General features: G+C 43.4%; 1 protein-coding gene across 5 annotated transcripts in view; it reads right to left on the reverse strand.

Annotated features, from left to right (window-relative positions):
- NHSL1 (NHS like 1) overlaps positions 1–20,020 on the reverse strand; it is a 189,905-nt gene that overhangs the window by 69,532 nt on the left and 100,353 nt on the right. Inside the window, exon 1 of one of the 5 annotated variants that reach the window (XM_075035822.1) lies at positions 7,957–8,078. The exons of the other annotated variants lie outside the window; for them this stretch is intronic. Within the exon in view, the coding sequence (XP_074891923.1) occupies positions 7,957–8,035 (79 nt within the window). The 5' untranslated portion in view covers positions 8,036–8,078. Of the gene's footprint in view, positions 1–7,956; positions 8,079–20,020 lie in introns of those variants that run through there. 5 annotated transcript variants of the gene reach the window in all.

Genomic DNA, 20,020 nt, shown 5'->3' on the forward strand with positions numbered 1-20,020 from the left:
GGTTTGAAAATCTTGAGGATCAAGCAGCGCACATATTTTTCAATGACTTGTCATCAGATTAGGGCTGGGAAACAACAGAGGGCTAAAAATCTGTTGTAATCTACCCGACTTCTTAATACCATTAGCTTTAAAAGGTGTTACTTTGGCCTATGCAGGAGTAATACGGAGGAAAAGTGGTTTCAGGGACAGTCCTCAGCTCTTTGGTAGCTGAGAGCAGAAGCAAAAACCCCATGCCCTGGCAGGGCAGGGGGCCAGGGACCACAGCACCAGCTCCGAGCACCAGCAAACCTGCACAACCCAGATCCCCCAGCAGGCAGAGGCACTGGGGTGGGCGGCAGCGATGCTCTGCCAGGCTGGTCCCCCCAGGCCTCACCACAGGAGCTGCCACCCAGAAGCCAGACCCCCTTGCCTGTGCAGGGTCCCCCCACGGAAGCCCATGTCCCCTGCGGAGGCTGTACACCCTTTTCTGGTTGTCCCTCACCCGTGGCACGCTGCACAGCCTGCATTGCTCCCTCTCACCACAACATAGAGGTCATCATATCCACCACGTAAATGGCAATACACTGCTTTAATCACCGCATTACCACCTACCACGGGCTCTGCAAAAGCAGCACTGCAGGTTACCTCCACTCAAATTGGGGCAGCACGTGCCATACACAAAGCATCAAACACGATACTTGATAAATCAAAGTATTTGCAAGGCAACGCACCATCACACTTTTCCAAGGTGTCATTATTGAAGCTTCTGGCTTCCCAACAGTGTGAGAAAAAACAAGGGAAAGGACACCGTGTGAGGAGCAGCTGGCACAGGAAAAATAAGGGAGTGGTAAGGAAGCCTTTGAAGATTTTCACATCTAGTAGCGGTTAACAAGAAAAGACAAGTAACCAGGAGGACTTCTGCTGCAGGAGCACTGCAAACGTGCCAAATGCCACAGAAGCGCTCTAACACCATAACCTAGCACGCACAGGCACACAACCTGACTTAGGAGATGGGTGGAAGTCACCAATCTGCAGAGTCCTGGAAAATGGACTCATATCATCCCTTCTGGAGTATCTGCCTTGTTAATGGGAGAATTTGCTTCTCTACTCCTCCAGCACAAGGAAATGCACTGCAGCTATAAAACCTGGTTACCTTTTATCACTTCATCTCAAAGTGTTGGCCTGGGGGAGGGTGGGATGGAGTAAGAAACACGGCATAGTGTATTGGTTTTATGTGGCAAGGTTTTGGTAGCGGGGGGGCGGGTTACAGGGGTGGCTTCTGTAAGAAGCTGCTGGAAGCTTCCCCTGTGTTTGAGAGAGAGCGAGCCCATACCAGCCGGCTCTGAGACGGACCCGCCGCCGGCCAAGACCGAGCCAATCAGCGATAGTGGTAACGCCTCTGTGATAACATTTTTAAGAAGGAAAAAAGTTGGGACAGGGGGAAACAGCTGCGGGAGAGAGCAGTGAGAACATGTAAGAGAAACAAGCCTGCGGACACCAAGGTCAGTGAAGAAGGAAGGGGAGGAGATGCTCCAGGCGCCGGAGCGAAGATTCCCCTGCAGCCCGTGGTGAAGACCCTGGTGAGGCAGGCTGTCCCCCTGCAGTCCAGGGAGGTCCACGGTGGAGCAGATCTCCACCTGCAGCCCGTGGAGGACCCCACGCCAGAGCAGGTGGGTTCCCGAAGGAGGCTGTGACCCTGTGGGAACCCCGCGCTGGAGCAGGTTCCTGGCAGGACCTGCGGATCTGCGGAGAGAGGAGCCCGTGGAGCAGGTTTTCTGGCAGGACTTGTGACCCCGTGGGGGACCCGCGCTGGAGCAGTCTGCTCCTGAAGGACTGCACACCGTGGAAAGGATCCATGCTGGAGCAGTTCGTGAAGAACTGCAGCCCGTGGGAATGGCCCACGTTGGAGACGTTCGTGGAGGACTGTCTCCTGTGGGTGGGACCCCACACTGGAGCAGGGGAAGAGTGTGATGAGCCCTCACCCTGAGGAGGTGAAGCGGCAGAAAATAACGTGTAATGACCATAAACCCCATCCCTGTCCCCCTTGTGCCGCTGGGGGGGCTTGGTGGAGAAATCCAGGAGTGAAGTTGTGCCCGGGAAGAAGGGAGGGGTGGTGGGAAGGTGTTCTGAGATTTTGTTTTATTTCTCATTACCTTACTGTGGCTGATTTGTAATAAATTGAGCTAATTTTCCCTAAGCTGAGTCTGTTTTGCCCGTGACGGTAATTAGTGAATGATCTCTCCTGTCCTTATCTCGACCCGCAAGCTTTTTTGTTTTATTTTTCTCTCCCCTGTCCAGCTGAGGATGGGGGAGTGATAGAACGGCTTTGGTGGGCACCTGGCATCTAGCCAGGGTCAACCCACCACACATAGTAAAATGGATTTTGATAATGCTGCCATAATCCGTTTCTGATTGCTAGTGTGACTCCATTAGCCAGGCTGATAAAGGCATCCCTTAAAATGCTTGTGCCTTTTCCATGCAGTTTTCACATTCTCCCACCGTGTTTCAGCTTTAATCTCATCTGAATCTATTTTTTTATAGTACTCAAAACCATTTCTTGACTTCACTACACTAGATAAAGCAACTCTCAGTAATATCTGCAAACATACTGTACCCACCATCCATGAGCCACAGGAGTTTTAATCAAATTAAGCACTGAAGAGCCTATTCAGGCTACCATTAACCATCATCCTCAACCACAGGCTTTCCAATCTCACCTGTTTCACATGTGGATTTGCACTTACATTACTCCACCTCCTTAATTACAGCAGATGCTCCCTGCTCCAATTGCCAAAAAAACTACACAAAAGATGTCTCTGAACTCTATTTTTTCAGACTCCTCCAGATGCACTTGAGTGATGTTAATGAGCTCCGTACCAAAACCTCCCCGCCTCCTCCTTGTGCTCCCGAGTGCCACACACAGCTTCTCATCTGCTCGCAGGCAGGGAGGAATGCACGAAACATCCACCACCAGCACCTCCCTGCAACGGCAAGCGCAAGTTCACACCTAGCAGTGAGCAGCCGGGCTAGCAAAGCGTTTTCTTTTGGCAAGGCAATACAGCAAGGCCTTCATACTCATGTTACTGATTCACTTACTAAGTGTTCTACAACAACCCAACATTAGTCTCTTTTTAGCCAGCATATTCCGTGTTCTTCTTCATCCCTCCCTTCACCCACACTGCTCACGCATCTGACTCTGAAAAGAGCTTATGAGCCGTACAGCAACAGCACAGGAGACCAAGAGCTGGACCTCCATGGCCCGGCCAGAAAAGGACAGGCAGAGAGGCTTGTTCTCTATGGCATACGCAGGGAACGTGCAGCAAGATGAGCCAGAAATGCAAGACACGTACAGAAATGCACACCAGAAGAGTTGTTATTTATCCAAGACCTGAAGTAATTGTGTACAAATGAACAAGTTCCTCTGCTTTGCAAGATTTTGGTGGCTCGTTTTGGTCAAATGAACAAAAATTCCAAGAAAACTCAGCCATAAGACAAGCCTTCATTAAGAACACTGAGAGAAAAGGGGAAAATCATCCCCCTTTTTTAGGCACGCAATAAAAATTATATTCAAATTACTTTTTGTTTTCAAAACAAACCAGTTCCTGGCTTTATCTCTGATGCAATCCGATATATCAGCTGTTATGGTACGAGCTGGATGTCGCAAATAAAGCTGGGAACGAGGATGGCCAGTCACTGCAAATAGCCATCCTGGCCATTCACCGCAATAGACTGTCCTTCTGTCACTTAGGGCACAAAAGGCCACAAAGGCTTGCTCAGTGCTCTGCATGGCCTGGGATTTGCAGAGATGGAAAGCGATTCAGTCTTTGTTTCACACTGTTAAATGAGAAGGCAAAGGATGACTCCTCCCAAGTCACAAGGATTCTGGTGCTTTTTTTTTTTTTTAATATATGACAGCCTTGAATTGGGAAATTTAAATCTCATCACTATCAGAAGAGAAACCTGGAAAAAAAAAGCCATAGCAAATAGCGAATAGTAAAATACCCACCTTGGTTCAGAACATCCCATTAATGTATAAATAGATTTAGTTATTATTCTTTCAAATTCTATGTTCTTCACAAAACACACATCACACAGAAAGATCTTGGCTTTACAGATGAGACAGAGCTGTTGTTCTTAGAAAGCATAATGAATGAAAAAGAAGAAAGCACTCTTTCATGAGCTAGCAGGCAACAAAACACTGAGAAAAAACCCAGTAAGTGAAGCTACTGTTTAACAAACATTAAGAGTAATCTGACACTGCCATTGGCTCGCTCTCACATCTGTAAAAGAAAGAAAAAACCTCCAAAATCATTACCAAAACTTTACCTTCACAAAAAGCCAGCAGATGCCACAGTTTAGCTAGGTTAGCAACAGCATACCACATCTTTAAACTTCATGAATTTAATAAAATATGAAGTGGCAATGCGAACCATAAGAGGCAGGCGATGCTCTAACCAGGAGGAGGTGACAGTGTACCACAGCAGCAGTCACTGCCAACAGCCTCAGACTCCAATTCAGCAGGCATTTAAACCAAACCAAACCAAGCCCTTGGCATTTCTGCCAAACCCGGTCAGTGGTGGATCTCAGCTTAACTTTGCTGCAGGAAAACCAACTACCAAACACTCAGCACTGCTGGAGTTTGTCTGTAATCATGAATGAACACGTGATGGAGATAGTCCCTCCACCACTGTAACACTGTTTTTCCAGCAGGCAGACTGTTAACGGATATATTGCTGCACTCCAGGCTGATTTCAATCCTATGTTGTCTATTTACAGTCAATCTGGCAGCAAAGAATGGCAGAGGAATGGCATCACAGCTGCTGAAAGGAGGCTGACATGGTAATGCAGAACCTCCACTTCACAGAATCACTAATTTAACAGTTTCCTCAGAACAATTGCTACAGCTTAAAAAAAACCCAAACCCTAACATGGTCACTTGATTGTCACAGCTGCTACATCACACCATGAATAATCTGACCACTGAATATTCTGTAGCAGAGATGCTGTAGGGTGAGCAGGAGCACTGGGGACTACTGCTGCAGACCACCGGGACCCCTCGGCGAGGATGCTCCCCCAGCCCAAAAGAAAGTTCAATAATTTGACTGTATTACATTTTCAAACAACCCTAACACTACCAGAGGCATTTTCTACAGAGTCCATCAGCACTGTGAAACTTCTCGAAGTGCAGTTCTCATGACGCTCAACAAGGACCCCCAAAGGGAGACCTTTATCAACAGAGATAAAGCTCAGCCAATAATCCCCTACTGTGCTCTGCAGTTATCACTTGACCTGGTCCCAGAAAGCACTTCCACTCTTAAACACTTTTGTTCCTTAAAATAAACATTAACAGAATTTAAAAGCAACACAGCTTCCCTATCTCAAAGAGAAATAGTACCTGTCCTGCAAATAACGCTTTTAACTGATGGCTTAATTACGTTGCCACTCTTTTGTTTCTATGGACTGGAACTGAGCAAGAAGTAAAGGGAGCCCGCGGGGGCAGAGCCGGTGTCCCACGTGTACATGCTTGTACCACGGTAAGACACCACCTCTGAAGCACAAGAGCTGGGGAAAGTCAGGGCAGAAAGCAGGTTAACTGATTTTTGCCACTCACCATTTTAAGGATCCAACATTAAATACTGAAACTTCAACGGTTTGTAATTCAAAAAGAACAAATAAAATGCACGGGGTCATAACAGACATCAGTGAAACTCAACATAAATGAACCAACAATAAACTTTGTCTGTAACATGTAAATGTTTATCACTAGGGACCAGAAATTGCATTGAAAAGCTTTAGTAGATCACAAGTCAATTCAATTGCTTATATAAGTCCTAGACTATAAATCAACAAAATTACACACATGCACACAAGTTTAAAAATATTAAACAGAATTAAACAGGATTCTTCTCTCTTCATTAGGAATATGTTGAAGCAACAATAAAAAATTAATGCACCTGGACAGGGAGAGCAGGTGCTCCCACCACATATGTAGGAACTACATCACACCACTCAGATGAAAATTTCCCAGGTTGTTCCCTGCATACCTATTTACATAATTTCAATTCAGAGGTCATCAAGTTCTCATCCAAGAAGAAACTGGACAGTGCCTTGAAGTGACTCAACTATTTAAACACAAAAATAACCAACAAAAAAATCCCTGTGTTTCAGTTTCCAAACTTTTTAAATGCAAAGACAACTTAGGATCATCAGCACTTATTTACTATCGCTTTCTAATACTGCAGTAACGTAATTATTCTTTAAAGTACTGCTCCGTTCCCCATTCCTCTGTCTCTACCCATCTTTTGAAAAGTTTTATTAATTTCAATTCAAGTGCATTTAAAAGGAGGGGATGGACACCCTTCCTTACAGACAGCACAAAGAGAAAAAGGAGGCAGGCTGCAGGGAAGGAGCAGGGATTTCCGAGTGCCCTAGCTATACTCCTCAATCCCATTTCCACACTCCAGACAAGCAAGTTCAAACCGAGCAGCTTCTCCCAATGCCCTGAGCTCGGCTGCCAGAGCATCACCTCCGAGGGCACTACAAGAACAGCTCTGAAAGTCAACCTCATGACTTTGTAGGAACAAACTAACCTGTCACCCAGCCAGGGAGACAAAATCATCAATCCCCAGGCTGGCTGGGGTACAGAGGGGCCATGTCCTCCTCCCTGAGACCATCCCTGGAGCTGCTCCCTAGCCTCTTCAGAGTTTCCCCAGGTTCTACAGTACAGAAGCTATATAATTATACATAAAGGAAGCATTTTCATTTTCCCCTCTGAATGAACCAGAATTGACCCTGTGCTCTAAAAATACAAAAATTCAGCAGATGAGCTGGATTTTTCTTGTCCTGCATTTTAAGAAATTGCTTCCTCTTGAAAAAGGCCTGAAACACCCATGTGGTAAATCACACTCTTCCTACAGAAGGGGACATCAAATGAAGCTTGCTTAGCACTAGATGGAAAACACTGTAATACAGAAAACAGAAATACAGGTGGTTTCACTAATCAGTGTTAGCAACGTGTCCTAGACAGTGATTTTTCAATTGCTGGTAATAACTAGCCATTGTCAGATGATCAGCATGAGACTAATGAGGAAAAGAAAAAATCAATACAGTTGCAAATATATTCATGTACTTTTTTTTTTTTTTTTTAAAGGCCTGGTGCAAGATAGCCAGCCAGCTGGCTTTTGCAGGAAAAGCTTTCTTTGTCTTGTGAAATTTCTCCCCCATCGCCCTTAAATACACTTTTCTGAGCAACCATTCCACAAACAGCTGGGTGCCTTTGCTTAGGTGGTCAGAAAAAAGGGGAAGGCAAGCAATAAGGCTAAAAACAAAACAGCTGAACATTACCATTGTCTGTCCTATTCTGTCCCTATTTCCCATCTGTATTTGCCAGTGAAACTTGAAACTATACAGATTTAAAAAGGAGAGAGTCATCACAATTCAGGAATTCTTTCTTCTCACATTCAGAGGGAAAATAACCTTAGACCTAAGGTTATTCAAAAGCAGATTTTTATTTTTTTAAATAAGTACTCATCAACTGCATTAAGCATCTTTGAGTCTGTTAGACCTTTTTCTTATTTTTCCTGGCCTTTTCATGCACTGATTGTTTCTACGGCTTTCAATTAGAGTGCCACGTCAACAACTCCACTCATCTAAAACAATCATTTTACTGAAAAGGAGCATTATTGAACTGAAAGTGAGTGCTCAAGTCCTTTGAAACATAGACGTATCACATGCACAAAGACAGTGTCATCAACGTAGTGGTCCCACCAGATACAATATTTACATACGCTCTCCTGAAGTGGGAATACATTCTTACAGTAAGAAAATTGTTCACAATGCCTTCATCCTCCAAAGAGTAAAAGAAACACGAGTGTTTTCCTTGTTTATAAGTCTGTTTTCCTTATTTATTTCCTCACTAACGACAACACAACACTAAACGACCAAAACAGCTAACAAAAAGGAACGGATCTTTCTTACTTGGCCAGAAGGAGTTGTCGTCTTTGCTCAGTAACTTTTTCTTGAGGCGCCTGGGCAGCTTGTTGTGAGCGTTTCCCATTTTGCTGGAATACAGCGGGATAAGTTCCTCCTCCTCCTCATCGTTGCAGCTGGGCTGCCACTTGCTCCTGCCGAGGCACCCGACCATGGGGTCGGCGGGCAGGCAGTGCACATAGGCGATCATTGTGAGATGCTGCTCTCAAGGATGTCCCTCCTGTCCCTAATGGCTAGTTCGGAGCAGAAGGGAGTGGCCTGCTCACAACCCTTGAACGGACGCATTCAAAAGGCTGCGAAGGAAATTATTTTCTCCTCCTCTGCACTTAGGCAAGCTAAGCTATTTGGTTATGCTGGGAACTGTTTTGAATAGGGTTCTGCCAGCCCTTAAAAAGAAGAAAAACAAACAAACAAACAAGAAAAAAATCAACCACCTGGTAAAGCAGCTCACTCCAGCTGCTGGATGCCCTGCCCGGCCCTACCACCAGCCCCCAGCTCACGGCCACGGGCTGGGAAACACGGACGGCAGAGAGCTGGGAAGCCCCGGCACCTGCCACAGACCTCAGACTTCTCCCTTCCTGCTCCCGCTCCAGTCTGCTGCTTCTCTTAAGCCTTATCCCCGATTATTCACCACCCTCTGAACAACAGGTACTACGGCCATACGCAGATGGCCATATCAGAGAGGCTTATTTAAAGCTAACTTACTGTAATTGCTGTTGCACTGACGGCTAGGGAACCGTAACTTGGCAGGAATCTGCCAAGAACAAGAACATTTACCTTCTTCTAGAATGCAAAAGCAGGAAAAATACACAGATGAAAGAAAAAAGAGCAAAGCGTCACGATTTCAGTACTTGGACTTTAGTAAGGTAACTCCCTTTCCAAGTCAGAATCATAATGAATGTCACCAAAAGGAGGTGGTGTCTCCCAGTTCAGACTACAACTGGGTTGATGCTGAATACAAAGCACAAGCAGTTCTCAGTTTGCACTCAGTTAGTACTGCATAAATACATAAATCCTCACAATGCCTCTAGAGGATAGGTATTATTCCTATTTAAAGATGAAGACATGGTCTCGAAGGGATTTAGTAACCTGCCCACAGAGTGCAAAAGCCAGGATTAGAGTTGAGGTATTCTCAGTTCTTTAGCCTCATCCGCAAGCCATTAGTCTGTGGCACCTCTCCCAAATACTGCACTACTAAGCAAAAGTTTCCATGCCGGTAACCGCGTCAACCCTAATCTCGCATCCCCTATACTGTTTTTCTGCGGGATCCAGGAAGCATGCCCTTCCTGGGCTTTTGAATTGGCTGCAACAGCACAGTCAGATTGGGACAGCAAGAAAAACAGCACATGAAGAGACATGCACCCTGCATAAACTGCTGTCTTCAGCAACTTCTTAAAGTTTGCGTTTTATTTTATATTGTTAAAAAGATTACGTGGGATAATATTTGTTTTTAAAAATGGGAAGATATCAAAACCCTAAGTAAAAGTCATCAAAGACCAATTCTTAGTCTGCTTCCTTAACTCTTCTTTATAAATGCTTTGGTCGCAGCCCATACCATTCATGAAAGTGGCTGCTCTACGTACAGGAGCACAACAGTGTCAGGTAAGTATTTATGCATTTTAAAAAAGTCTTTATCTGCAGTTCAGTTGCTATCTACAATAAACTTTGGGACAGAAAAGAAAAAAATCACTGTTTAACAACAACAACAACAAAAATATCAGATCGGATGCACATCTCGGCTTTCTCCCTGATGCACGCACCCATCTCCTGCTGCCTTGGCACTGCTGCTGCCTGCATTGGCAGCCGCAGCCTGGGAGCGGGGTGTATATACCAGCTGCCCGCAGGCACTGCACCAGTGTGGCTTCAGCATTCAAACACACAGCACACAGAGCACCACCCAGCATAAACTGTCTGCAACGCTGACTCAACGGTGCTGGCAAAATGTAGCAAGTTAGCAAGAAACCGGCTTGTTTGATATTTGGATTTTAATTGTTTAACATCCTGTTACTTTGCACAGCAACCTGGGCAAATAATTTTCACTATATAGTGTCTCATACACACCTCACATGGTCAAATCTTAGCAAACTTGCAAATAGATGAAAACAGGTCTTATAATGAAACATGTCAAGTAACTTTAATAAATAGGGATGAAACAAGCCCTGCCCGCAATTTTACATTTTTTGACAACAATTTCAAGTGTCTGCAAAAATATCGATGAAATGGGGAAAATGTGCCAACAGCACGGGCGACAGCTGTTGGTACCACTGGCTCATCTGTACATATAGCAGAAACTCACCGGCATAAACTGAATGCTGGCAACCAGGAGTTTGAGGCAAATACAGATTTACAAAGCCAAGTACATTTACTCATCAGACTATGAGAAAGACAAACTGTGATTAACACTAGCCAAGTTCAACTCACTCATCAACCACACTGATATTCTTGTGTCCGCCAGAATAAAGGAATGTCTAGACAGTCCTCCTGGGTGGGATGAAGCTCCCAGAGTGCTGTTAGTGAACCAGTTCATAAGGAGGCCCTGTTAATGCCTCCCTAATGGGACAATATTTCGGTAACCCACTTGTGTAGCCACTGTGCCTGCTGTCTCACCCTTTCGATTCCCTGCCATCATCAGGGTCTCAGGAAGAGTCACTCTCATAGATGTGATGCACAAAACTTCTGAACATCAACAAGCTATTGATAAAAGAGTGCACTGGGGCTTGTATTTATTTCTCCTGCAGACAGGAGCGGTATCTTTTATTAGACAAGAATACAGTTGAATTTCTGTTATGCTTTTTATTTTAACAACTCAAAATCATGTTATCAAATTGTATTTCAAAAGGGTATCAGGTGATGTTTGCATGCAGTTGTCGTATCTCTATGCAACCACATTAGTTGACATAGAAATTAAGTGTAGATCTACACATCAAACCAGTATTATTAGGTAACGTGCAGCGCAAACACAGGAGCAAGGCAACAGGGGACAGAGACAAAATTCAGTGTACAGCAGACTCAGATGTTCCCAAACACTTAAAATGACACAGGATAACATATTGGCCTGGAGTCCCCGTGACATTTCCCATGCACTTCTCTAGACTACAGACATACTCAATTAGGCATGTTTCCAATGCGTGCTCACGAAGCAAGGCTGATGCACAATAATGGGATCAAGGCTGAAATCCAGTTTAACAAGTATATTTACCATATGGTAGGCATTAATGTCCCCACAAATTTTTTACTTGAAGAATAAATCAGTTCTTTCCTGAAACCTGGAAGACCTTGGTAACATATATGATAAAAGATTTGGTGATGGTTATGGTCTCAGCTATTACCAAATGCAAAACCATAAAGAGTTAGGATGAGGACGTACCATCTCATGTGAGAAACACATTGTATACATTGCCTCTTCCTCTTCTAGTCTCCCCCCAAAAATCCTATTAAAAAAATTATTTTATACTGTGTCTATATGGAGCAATAATCTAAATTTCACAAAGTAAAAATTTCACCCAAAATTTTACCACAAAACTTCTGATTAAACTTCACTTATTCTATTGCAGCTATAGCACTGGTTTATGTTTTCAAATACACAAAAGCAAGGCTGTTCATTTTTCTCAGCCTTGGGCTATCATTTATATAAAGAGCTCCCCCAAATAACATTTTATTTCCTTTATTAGTCTTTTTCACGCCTTTTAAAGATTGAACTATTAGTAATGCAAGTATGAATGTTCTGAGCAGACTGTTAAACATGCATATTCATCTTTATCAGCATATTTCATTTTCGCTAAACCACCTCTTTACAGTCAGGCTCTATTAGGGAGAGCTTGAATAATTAGGAAGAAAATTGATTACATTATACTGGGAAACAACATTTGGTCTAAAGAAAAAAGATTGCTAGGAGTGTGACAGACTCCCAAAACTCTGGGATTACAAGAAACAAAATTTAAAAAAAAAAAAACACCAAAAAACACGTTAGCCCTTTTATTAGACAAGCATATATGCTCCTGAGCTCTGAGAACAGCAATAATACTGATGACTTATTATACGTAGGAGTTTAAAAAGCATATAGGATATACCTAATGGGAACTCAGGGGAATTTGGAATCACAAAATATGGTCATGTCAGTCCTACGCTGGTATTAAGATAATCTTTGTAAATATGCTATATAAGAAATTGTATCATCAGTCTTTACGTACAATTTGTAGATCCTCTGGGTGGAAGGAAAACGGTAATATGCACAATGTAGTGAAATAACGTCGCTTTTATCAACACCATGCACAACAAAACCATCAAATGAAGTAATTTCTGATGCAAGCCCAACAGCCACATTGGAAATTGAAGAGAGCTTGTGGAAATCCACAGGGATAAACTTTGTCCTAATTAGACAGCGATTCTATTTTTAGCAGTGATGGGTTGATGTATTCTGGGCTTTTTGGCTGATGAGCTGGAGGTTTTAAGTTGTACTTAAACAGTTATTTTTAAAAGAAACAAGAAAAAAATTATTTATACATTAAATGTATTTCATCAGAGCCATATAGCATTAACTAAGCATTAGAATAATACTCTTGGAGAGAAAGTATCCTCCCTTTGCAGACGGACAACTTGGGACACAGCAAGAACGAGGACATGCCCGTCACGGCGGAGCACCCCAGCACCCTTGGGAGCTGGCAACGGGCAGATCGGACATGGGATCTCCTGCTCTCCTGGCCTGTGCACCTACCTTTCCTCTTTCCTGTGCGTTAATTCAGTGTGTCTGAAGTGTTAACTCATGCTCCTTAAAACACACACGCAGCAGACAAAAGCTAAAGAATTTCAAAAGAAGGGAAAAAAATCCCCTCGAGGTATTGTAATTTGCTTTTTAACTGAATATGAATCTCTTAAACAGGAAGCAAGCAGGAGGTACCAGTTTTACAGTGTTTAAAGCAAGCTGAACATTTGATGAGCTCGATGAGCTGGTACAATACTGACAGACATCAGGGCACAGGGGAGATGAAAGGGACGGGGGGAGGAGGGGACGATGGCAGGCACCGCTGCCAGGATGCGCACAAAGCTTCATGATGCTCCAAAAAGCTCTCTCCACGTGGCCATCTTCACATTCTCCAGCATTAGTTCTATCCCCTACTACTTTCACGGATGTATTTTTATCATATGCTTGCGATCACATAGCATCTACCAAGCTTTTAACTTTTTTTTTTTTTTAAAAGGTCATACGCAATAAGGCATAACAGCTCAAAGCAGTCCTAGCAGTCAAATATGCTTTGTAAAAAGCTACAGCAAGTGTTGCTGGCAATTGTGTGCCTAACAAACTGGTTGCAAACCCATGAATGCTGGGGCATTTGGCTAATTTAATTCCTGGTACCCAAATAGCCAGTTCTAGATTCAAAGTGTCATCCTTAGGCAAACCTCAGCCCTCTTCAGGGACACCAAATCTGCAAACCATTTCATACAGCAGGAACCCATAAAACAGAACAGAAAACAACAACAAGAAAAAAAATAAACTAAAATGATTGTGAGGAATCAATACTTTGGTGGAAAGCAAAAAAATCTTTACAAACCTTCCTGACATAGAAGTTTCTTGCTTTCTGGCAGTCTCCAGCAACTATAGCCCTACTAGCAAAATAGCTCCTCTGGTTTCGTATTCACTGTAAGCACAGAATTAACACCATTTCCATTAAAACCATGCAGAGATTGCCGCACATACTTTTGGTATCTTTTGTTTCCATCAAGAGCCTTTTTCTGTCTCTTCATGACAGTGGAGGAAAGTCTTTTCTTACCATCTGGAACAGCCTCCCCCCTATCTCCCTGCCGCATCAACTCTCAACATGCCCGCTACCCTCTCTTTTATATCTTAACTTTTCCTTTGCTGTTATGTAATAGCCCTCTGTAATTATTTTTAATCCAATAAGTATTTTGATATACAGCACATACATAAGACTAGAGGAGAAAAAACACACTTCGCATTACATTATTGGCAGTCCCTGGGCACTTAAAAATATACTTCTATGTTCTAATTATTCATCTTTACTTTCAATTAGGAAACCACCTTAAGAGCAACAAGCAATGTCATATGTTTGATATTAACTCCTGATCACTGCTTTGCAATATTTAAACAAGAAAGCAAATAAAGCCAGCTGTATAAGCAGCAGGTAACTCAGAAAAGCTTTTCTATGCCTTTCCATTTTAGCTCTGTTGCCATACAAAAAGAAAAAGTCTTCTGGTTGGTGCATTCTGTGAACCAGACCACCTTTGGGAAGGGGGTGACACACATTTGGGACAGAAAACAGAGCCGTTAGCGAGACCGAACCAATTAGATATTACTCCTGGTGGTTGAAACAGAAGCTATTCTTGCTGCCTTACTCCAAGCAGCTCCCGCTGCGTTGGGTCCCACGCATCTGCTGATCCTTCTGAAAACACAAGAGTAAAAGACGCTGCTGCCAAGAGCTGGGGTAGAAGCTGACTTCCAGTCTGGAGCCGCAACGGACGGCAGTGCCGGTAACGCTGGTACACCCACGCACTCTGCGAGCAAAGGAGTCACAGCTCTACCAGCTTATTTTACAACTCTCATTAAATGGCAATTCAGACAGAGTTGGGTAGGATTACCCGTTTCAGGTCTGCTCATTAAACTCATTACCATGGCAACAGGAAGAGAAAGAAGTCATCTCCCCACTCCTATTTTCTCTCACAATTCCTTTAATGGATGTAAAAGCCCAAAGAGGGAAGCACCTTTCCAATACGGAGCAGCAGCGACCTCCCTGCCACCCAAGCAGCTCACTGGAAGAGTCCACACACAGTGGGATCTTCGATACGAAAACCAAAGCAACTGACACTCCTTGACAAAAGCCACTGTCGAAAAGCAGCCTTCAGTCAGAAGGCTACGGCATCCTAGCCGTCCTCCTCCTGGAGGAGATGCTCTGCTGAGGCTGCCTTCTGTTCGTGTTCGCCATCATCGCTGCCAAAAACGCAGTGCCATCTCCTGGACACACACGCTCCCGCGAAGGCCTGCTTCGGCCAGGTGCGTAAGGGAGAGCCAGGAGGGCTTTCACGGTTAAAATGGCAAAAATTATTAAAAGAATTCAAATCCATATCAAGAGAGTTCATTATTTTTAGTGGGTTCTTCTTAAAACGTTTTGGTTTTACATGGTCAGGGGGCTTCGGTGAGTGCCGTATAAAGAACTGCTTTTAAGCTTCATGTAGCAAAGGAAAAAAAGTGAAACTCAGTTTTACTAACAAAGCACTGCTTCAGTGTATAGTAAAAAAAAAAAGTCTCAAGATGTCAAAAAACGAGCTGATCTGTTGCTCACCCGTTTTAGACAGAAACCGCTAGGTAATACCCACCCCCACAAGGTCAAGACTTTCCACTCTGCAGGGCACAACAGGCAACACCGAAGAGCATCAGTCAGCTGCTGCCAGGCAGAGGCATTCGGTCACTCTTTTTCAGACCACAGAGCAACAGCTAATACATCAGGTACAAATACATTACAATATAACGCAACAATACTAAAATGTCGATGAAGGAGCAAGAATGGCAAACCCAATTGTCATAAAAATAAGAAACCCAATGGTCGTGTTTTTTCACTTTGCAGCCTGAAAGGGTCTTCCTGCATATCGGCACGCATTTCAGCCACACGTTAGTTCAACTCCGGGATGCTCCTTTCGGCACAACCCCGGCCACCTCCACACCCCGTGCCACCGGTTTGCATTGCAGGCACAAGGACCTCACAACTACTCCACGCTACAGATCCCCTTCTCTTCCGTCATGCTACTTGCCAGTGTAGACATAGCTTCTCATAATCACTGCTGTGTGCTTACGGTAAGGTAGTTTTATTATTTTTAAATGCCCAACCAATGAAAAAAGTAAATTTGCCACACACTTCTGTCAGCAGCTTAAGGAAAGGTTATACCTCAGCAGAGAGAAGTACGTTAAAAGAACTAAAGCAATACTTTATATCAAATATCATCACATTAACCTGGAATGGTTCAGTACAAAATCTTTAATCTGAAGTGTCACGTTTACTTGAAAATCGTATTTATGCAAGATAAGCCAGTTAGCACTAGCTTCTTAGGAATTATGGCTAAATACAGCCCACCTACTTTCCAACAGGTCACATAAAGGCTTTTTAAAAAGGGTAAGTAAACTCTCAGATTTACAGATCACGGCAGAGGAATGCATCAAATTCCATTAGAAAGAGTAATGGCAAAAATATTCACCCATTGCCATGGAAAAGATTAAGCTCATGAGAAGCAGTACAAAGTAACAGTATTTCAATCCAAAACAATCAATAATATATCCATATGATGTGTAAACTTTTCAGTATCAATTATATAGTCAATTATATAGTCTCAATTTTTACAGAAAATTCATATTGACTTGTCACTTTTGTATCCCTAACAGGAAACTTTCTGGACTGCTTTTTCACGCAGAATGCAAAGTTACTGAAGTCAACTGTTCTTACAATATCTGATTTTCCAATAAAATGATTAAATGCAGGTGCTATAGCTGCTACACAGCCTACCAGTGCCCTTCTTTCTCGGTATCTGCAGTTACTGTTCTGTAAAAAAACACAGGTCAAGTGGGTGAGCTTCACAAAATCAACTGGAAAGAGCAGCCATCTGTATGCGTGTCACAGTAAGCACACAAATTAATAGATGCAGTTGTCTATGGGTTTCATTTTCAATCTGTTTACTAGCAAAAAAAGAAATTCAATTAATCCTGAATTTCCAGGCAATATTCTTGTAAATAAGCCTCCTTTCTGATTACCCTCCCTACATGCTGACACTGTGTCAGAGAAGGATCTCCTCTGCAACAACCCTGACTGGCGAATGCAAAATGCCTTGGTTATGGAAGGCCCATATCAAAGCCATAAAACTAGGACATGGAAAATTTGTATAATTCTTCAAATCTATGCTTCTGTTAATTTCAGAATTACTTACTCTGAAATTCTATACCTTAACAGAATACAACCTCCTCAGGCTACTGGATCAAGATAAATTTGAAGCTGAACAGATCATCATAAACTTTTCTGCTCTTGAAAAGAGTCACTCAGCCTTTGCATGTATTTTGCACTGCACTTTTTTTTTTTTTTTTAAGAAAAATGACAATAAAGCCCCACACATTAGGGTGCTAATTTAAGAACAGGTTTCAAAATTTTAGCAGAAAAGTAAAATAATTTTTAACTGATTTGAAAACAAACCTTTAAAAGAGAAGCAATAAGTTGGCAGAGCAACCCCTGCACAGCACAAGATGAGAAACCCGTAACGACCTTCAGGGTGGAGTGACAAGCTGTTTGACCCAACAGGGTGGGACATCTCTCACCACAGCAATCCCCTGGTCAGCCACTGGGCAGGGACACTGCCCTCGCCAGCCTCGCTGCCCCAGACCATGCACTGACACATAACGATACACATGGACACACCGAAGATCGAGAAAAATAAGACTTTGAAAAGAATCAAAAACTGTCTTCCAAATATCTGTTAGGCAGGAAAAATAGCTTTTCTTTTTTTCTATTCTTAAATACATTCTTGGCCTCAATCCTGCCAAGGAGTGCTATTGTCATCTCAAGTCTCACCACAGCTGCAGAGAGGAATACAGCTGAGGAAGGCATAACTCCGCATCACGGGAAAGCATTCTTCTGAAACCTTCAGAAGGTAACAGAGAAATAGAGACAAGTTGACAGCTTTCATTTGCCTTTTTTAATTCACTTTTCCAAAAAGGTAAGGTGAACAAAAGTGACCTTGCTCCTTATAAATTTCTCAAAACATAGCTGTATAACAGGCAGGACAAAGAATGTATTTTGTCTTTTAAATTCTAATTAAGGTACTAAGCACATATTCCTAATTTGACAGCCACCTTTACTCCAGCACTCTGCCTGTAAGGAGAGAAGATTAACACCAAACCTTGCACCCTTCTTCCTCAAGAAGGACTCAGTCTTCCCACGATCTGCTGTTTTCCAGCATGGTTTGCATGGGGAAGGGCACCTATCCACAGGGTGCTGCACAAACGATGGCTCCTGGTTGCCAGCAACTACAAAAACCTCGTTGTGATCTTGAATTCATCTGAGCTATGAAACTGGGACAACAAAAAGCAAACCTGACCAACTAAAGAAGGGTGCATTAGTGCATTCAGATGGTAGAAAGCTTTTCTCCTATTTATTTAACACAAACCTCCTTGCAAATTAAGCCTTCAGGCAAGAGCGTCCAACTGGTTGACCTTAATAATGAAGGGAGGAAAAACCTGGGTTTTCCTCATTACTTAAGCGTCACGCTTCTTTATCCCACATAAGCATGTTAAAGATGCAGCAATTCTCTTAAGGCTAAGAGACGCACAAAATAATCCAAGACTTTGTGACTGAGGTGCAGACAGAAAGTACATTCCCCTCCTACAACGCAGAATCTGCCGTTGCTGAAGATGCCTGTGCTTCAGCGCAAGTATTAGTCCTTGTCTTCACTAATGGGACGTGGCTAAAATTCCCGTTTTTACCTTTCTGTTTCAGCAACTATTGATGGGTTTAAATTAAAATGGGGATGGATTAAAAATCAGAAACAGAAAGGGGCCAGGATGCTGTGCGGCAAAGAGCAGATTTCCAACAGGTCTCTGGATTAGGAGGATTCTCAGGCCAAGGAAGACCTTATAACAAGCAGCCTACAGCGAGACACGGCAGGATCTCACCACGTATGTAACTGCAGCACGTCCCAGGAAAAGAGCGAGAGAAAATGGAAGGGTGTCGGCAAGGTCCGAAGCCCCTGTGAGAGCAGGAAATCTGTAAGACAAAACCTGTAAGGAGCGTGCAGCACACCCAGCGCTCGGAGAGGACAGGGAGAGCCCGGCGGTCCCGAGCAGGCCGAGCTGGTGGCGGGATTCCTGCCGCAGCGGTGCCTGTTGCTCAGCCTGAAGGGAAGGATGAGGCGAGCAGGGCGATGCGGCGAGCCAGGCCGATGCTGTGAGGACCTGCAGCACACCCGGCTCCTCGTCCTGCCTCTCCCTGCGGCCGGCCTCCAGTGAAGCAGAACAGAATAAAGAGAAACCTCAGAAGCTGCAATTACATTTTTAAAGGGATAATTCTTCCTGGTCTTCACAGGAGGGCCAACAGAAGCAGTTAAACATGGGGTGACTACAACACACGCACAGGACAAATGCCTCCACGTAGCCCGATGGCCCTCTGTCACAACTTCCCTCACCAGCTCCAGAAATTCTGACTTAGACTCTCCCCAAACTTATCAAGAACCATCTTAAAAACACTTCTTTGTCCACATTATCCTGTTTGGAAGTCTGTTCCACAACTTCCCTCCTCAGATGGTTTGGGATCTTTTAATGTCTGACTTCAATTAATTCAGAACGCACTCATAACCATTCATCTTGTGCCAGTACTATCCTTGGACTGCAACAGGTTTCCTCCCTCCTTGGGGTATTTACCTCCCAAGCTACCAGCTAGACTAAATAAGCCATGCTTTTGTAATCCCTCTGCATACGACCAGCAATTAAGTTTAAAATGTTTTAAATTCTGAAGGTCCAGATAAGTTACACAAGAGCTTCAAATGCCAAAACCATTTTCTGAATTTTTTTTAAATATAGCTAGAAAAAAGTGGGATGCTCTAAAGGACTGGAAGTCAGACAACACTGGGATAGTATTTAAAAAAGATGCCTGAGGTAATTATAGACTGTTTTACCAGCCATTAACCACAGGCAAGATCACAGCTGTGACAGGACTCTGAATAAAAGAATTAATAAAATTTCCATCTCTTAATACCAGGCAATGTGCCTTCACAGGGAACGGGTCTCCCATTTGACAAAGGTTTATGGCATTTCCCCAGAAGGAACAGCAGCCTTCTGCACAAATGCTGTTGAGAGGAAAAAAAAGCCAATGTAGAAGAGTGACAAGCATAGACAGTACAAATCTGGTAACACAATACTTAAACCATGTGAAATCATTACTATGCTTAAACAACTGAAAAATGTATGAAGATATTTATAGGTTCCAAGTATGTACGTGCTGTTTCAAAGACCACTTCAACATGAAATTCTTTCAATGCTTATGAATCCAATCAGCTGTGCATGCTACTT

The sequence above is a fragment of the Buteo buteo genome, chromosome 9, assembly GCF_964188355.1.
Source record: "Buteo buteo chromosome 9, bButBut1.hap1.1, whole genome shotgun sequence".
NCBI lineage: Eukaryota > Metazoa > Chordata > Aves > Accipitriformes > Accipitridae > Buteo > Buteo buteo.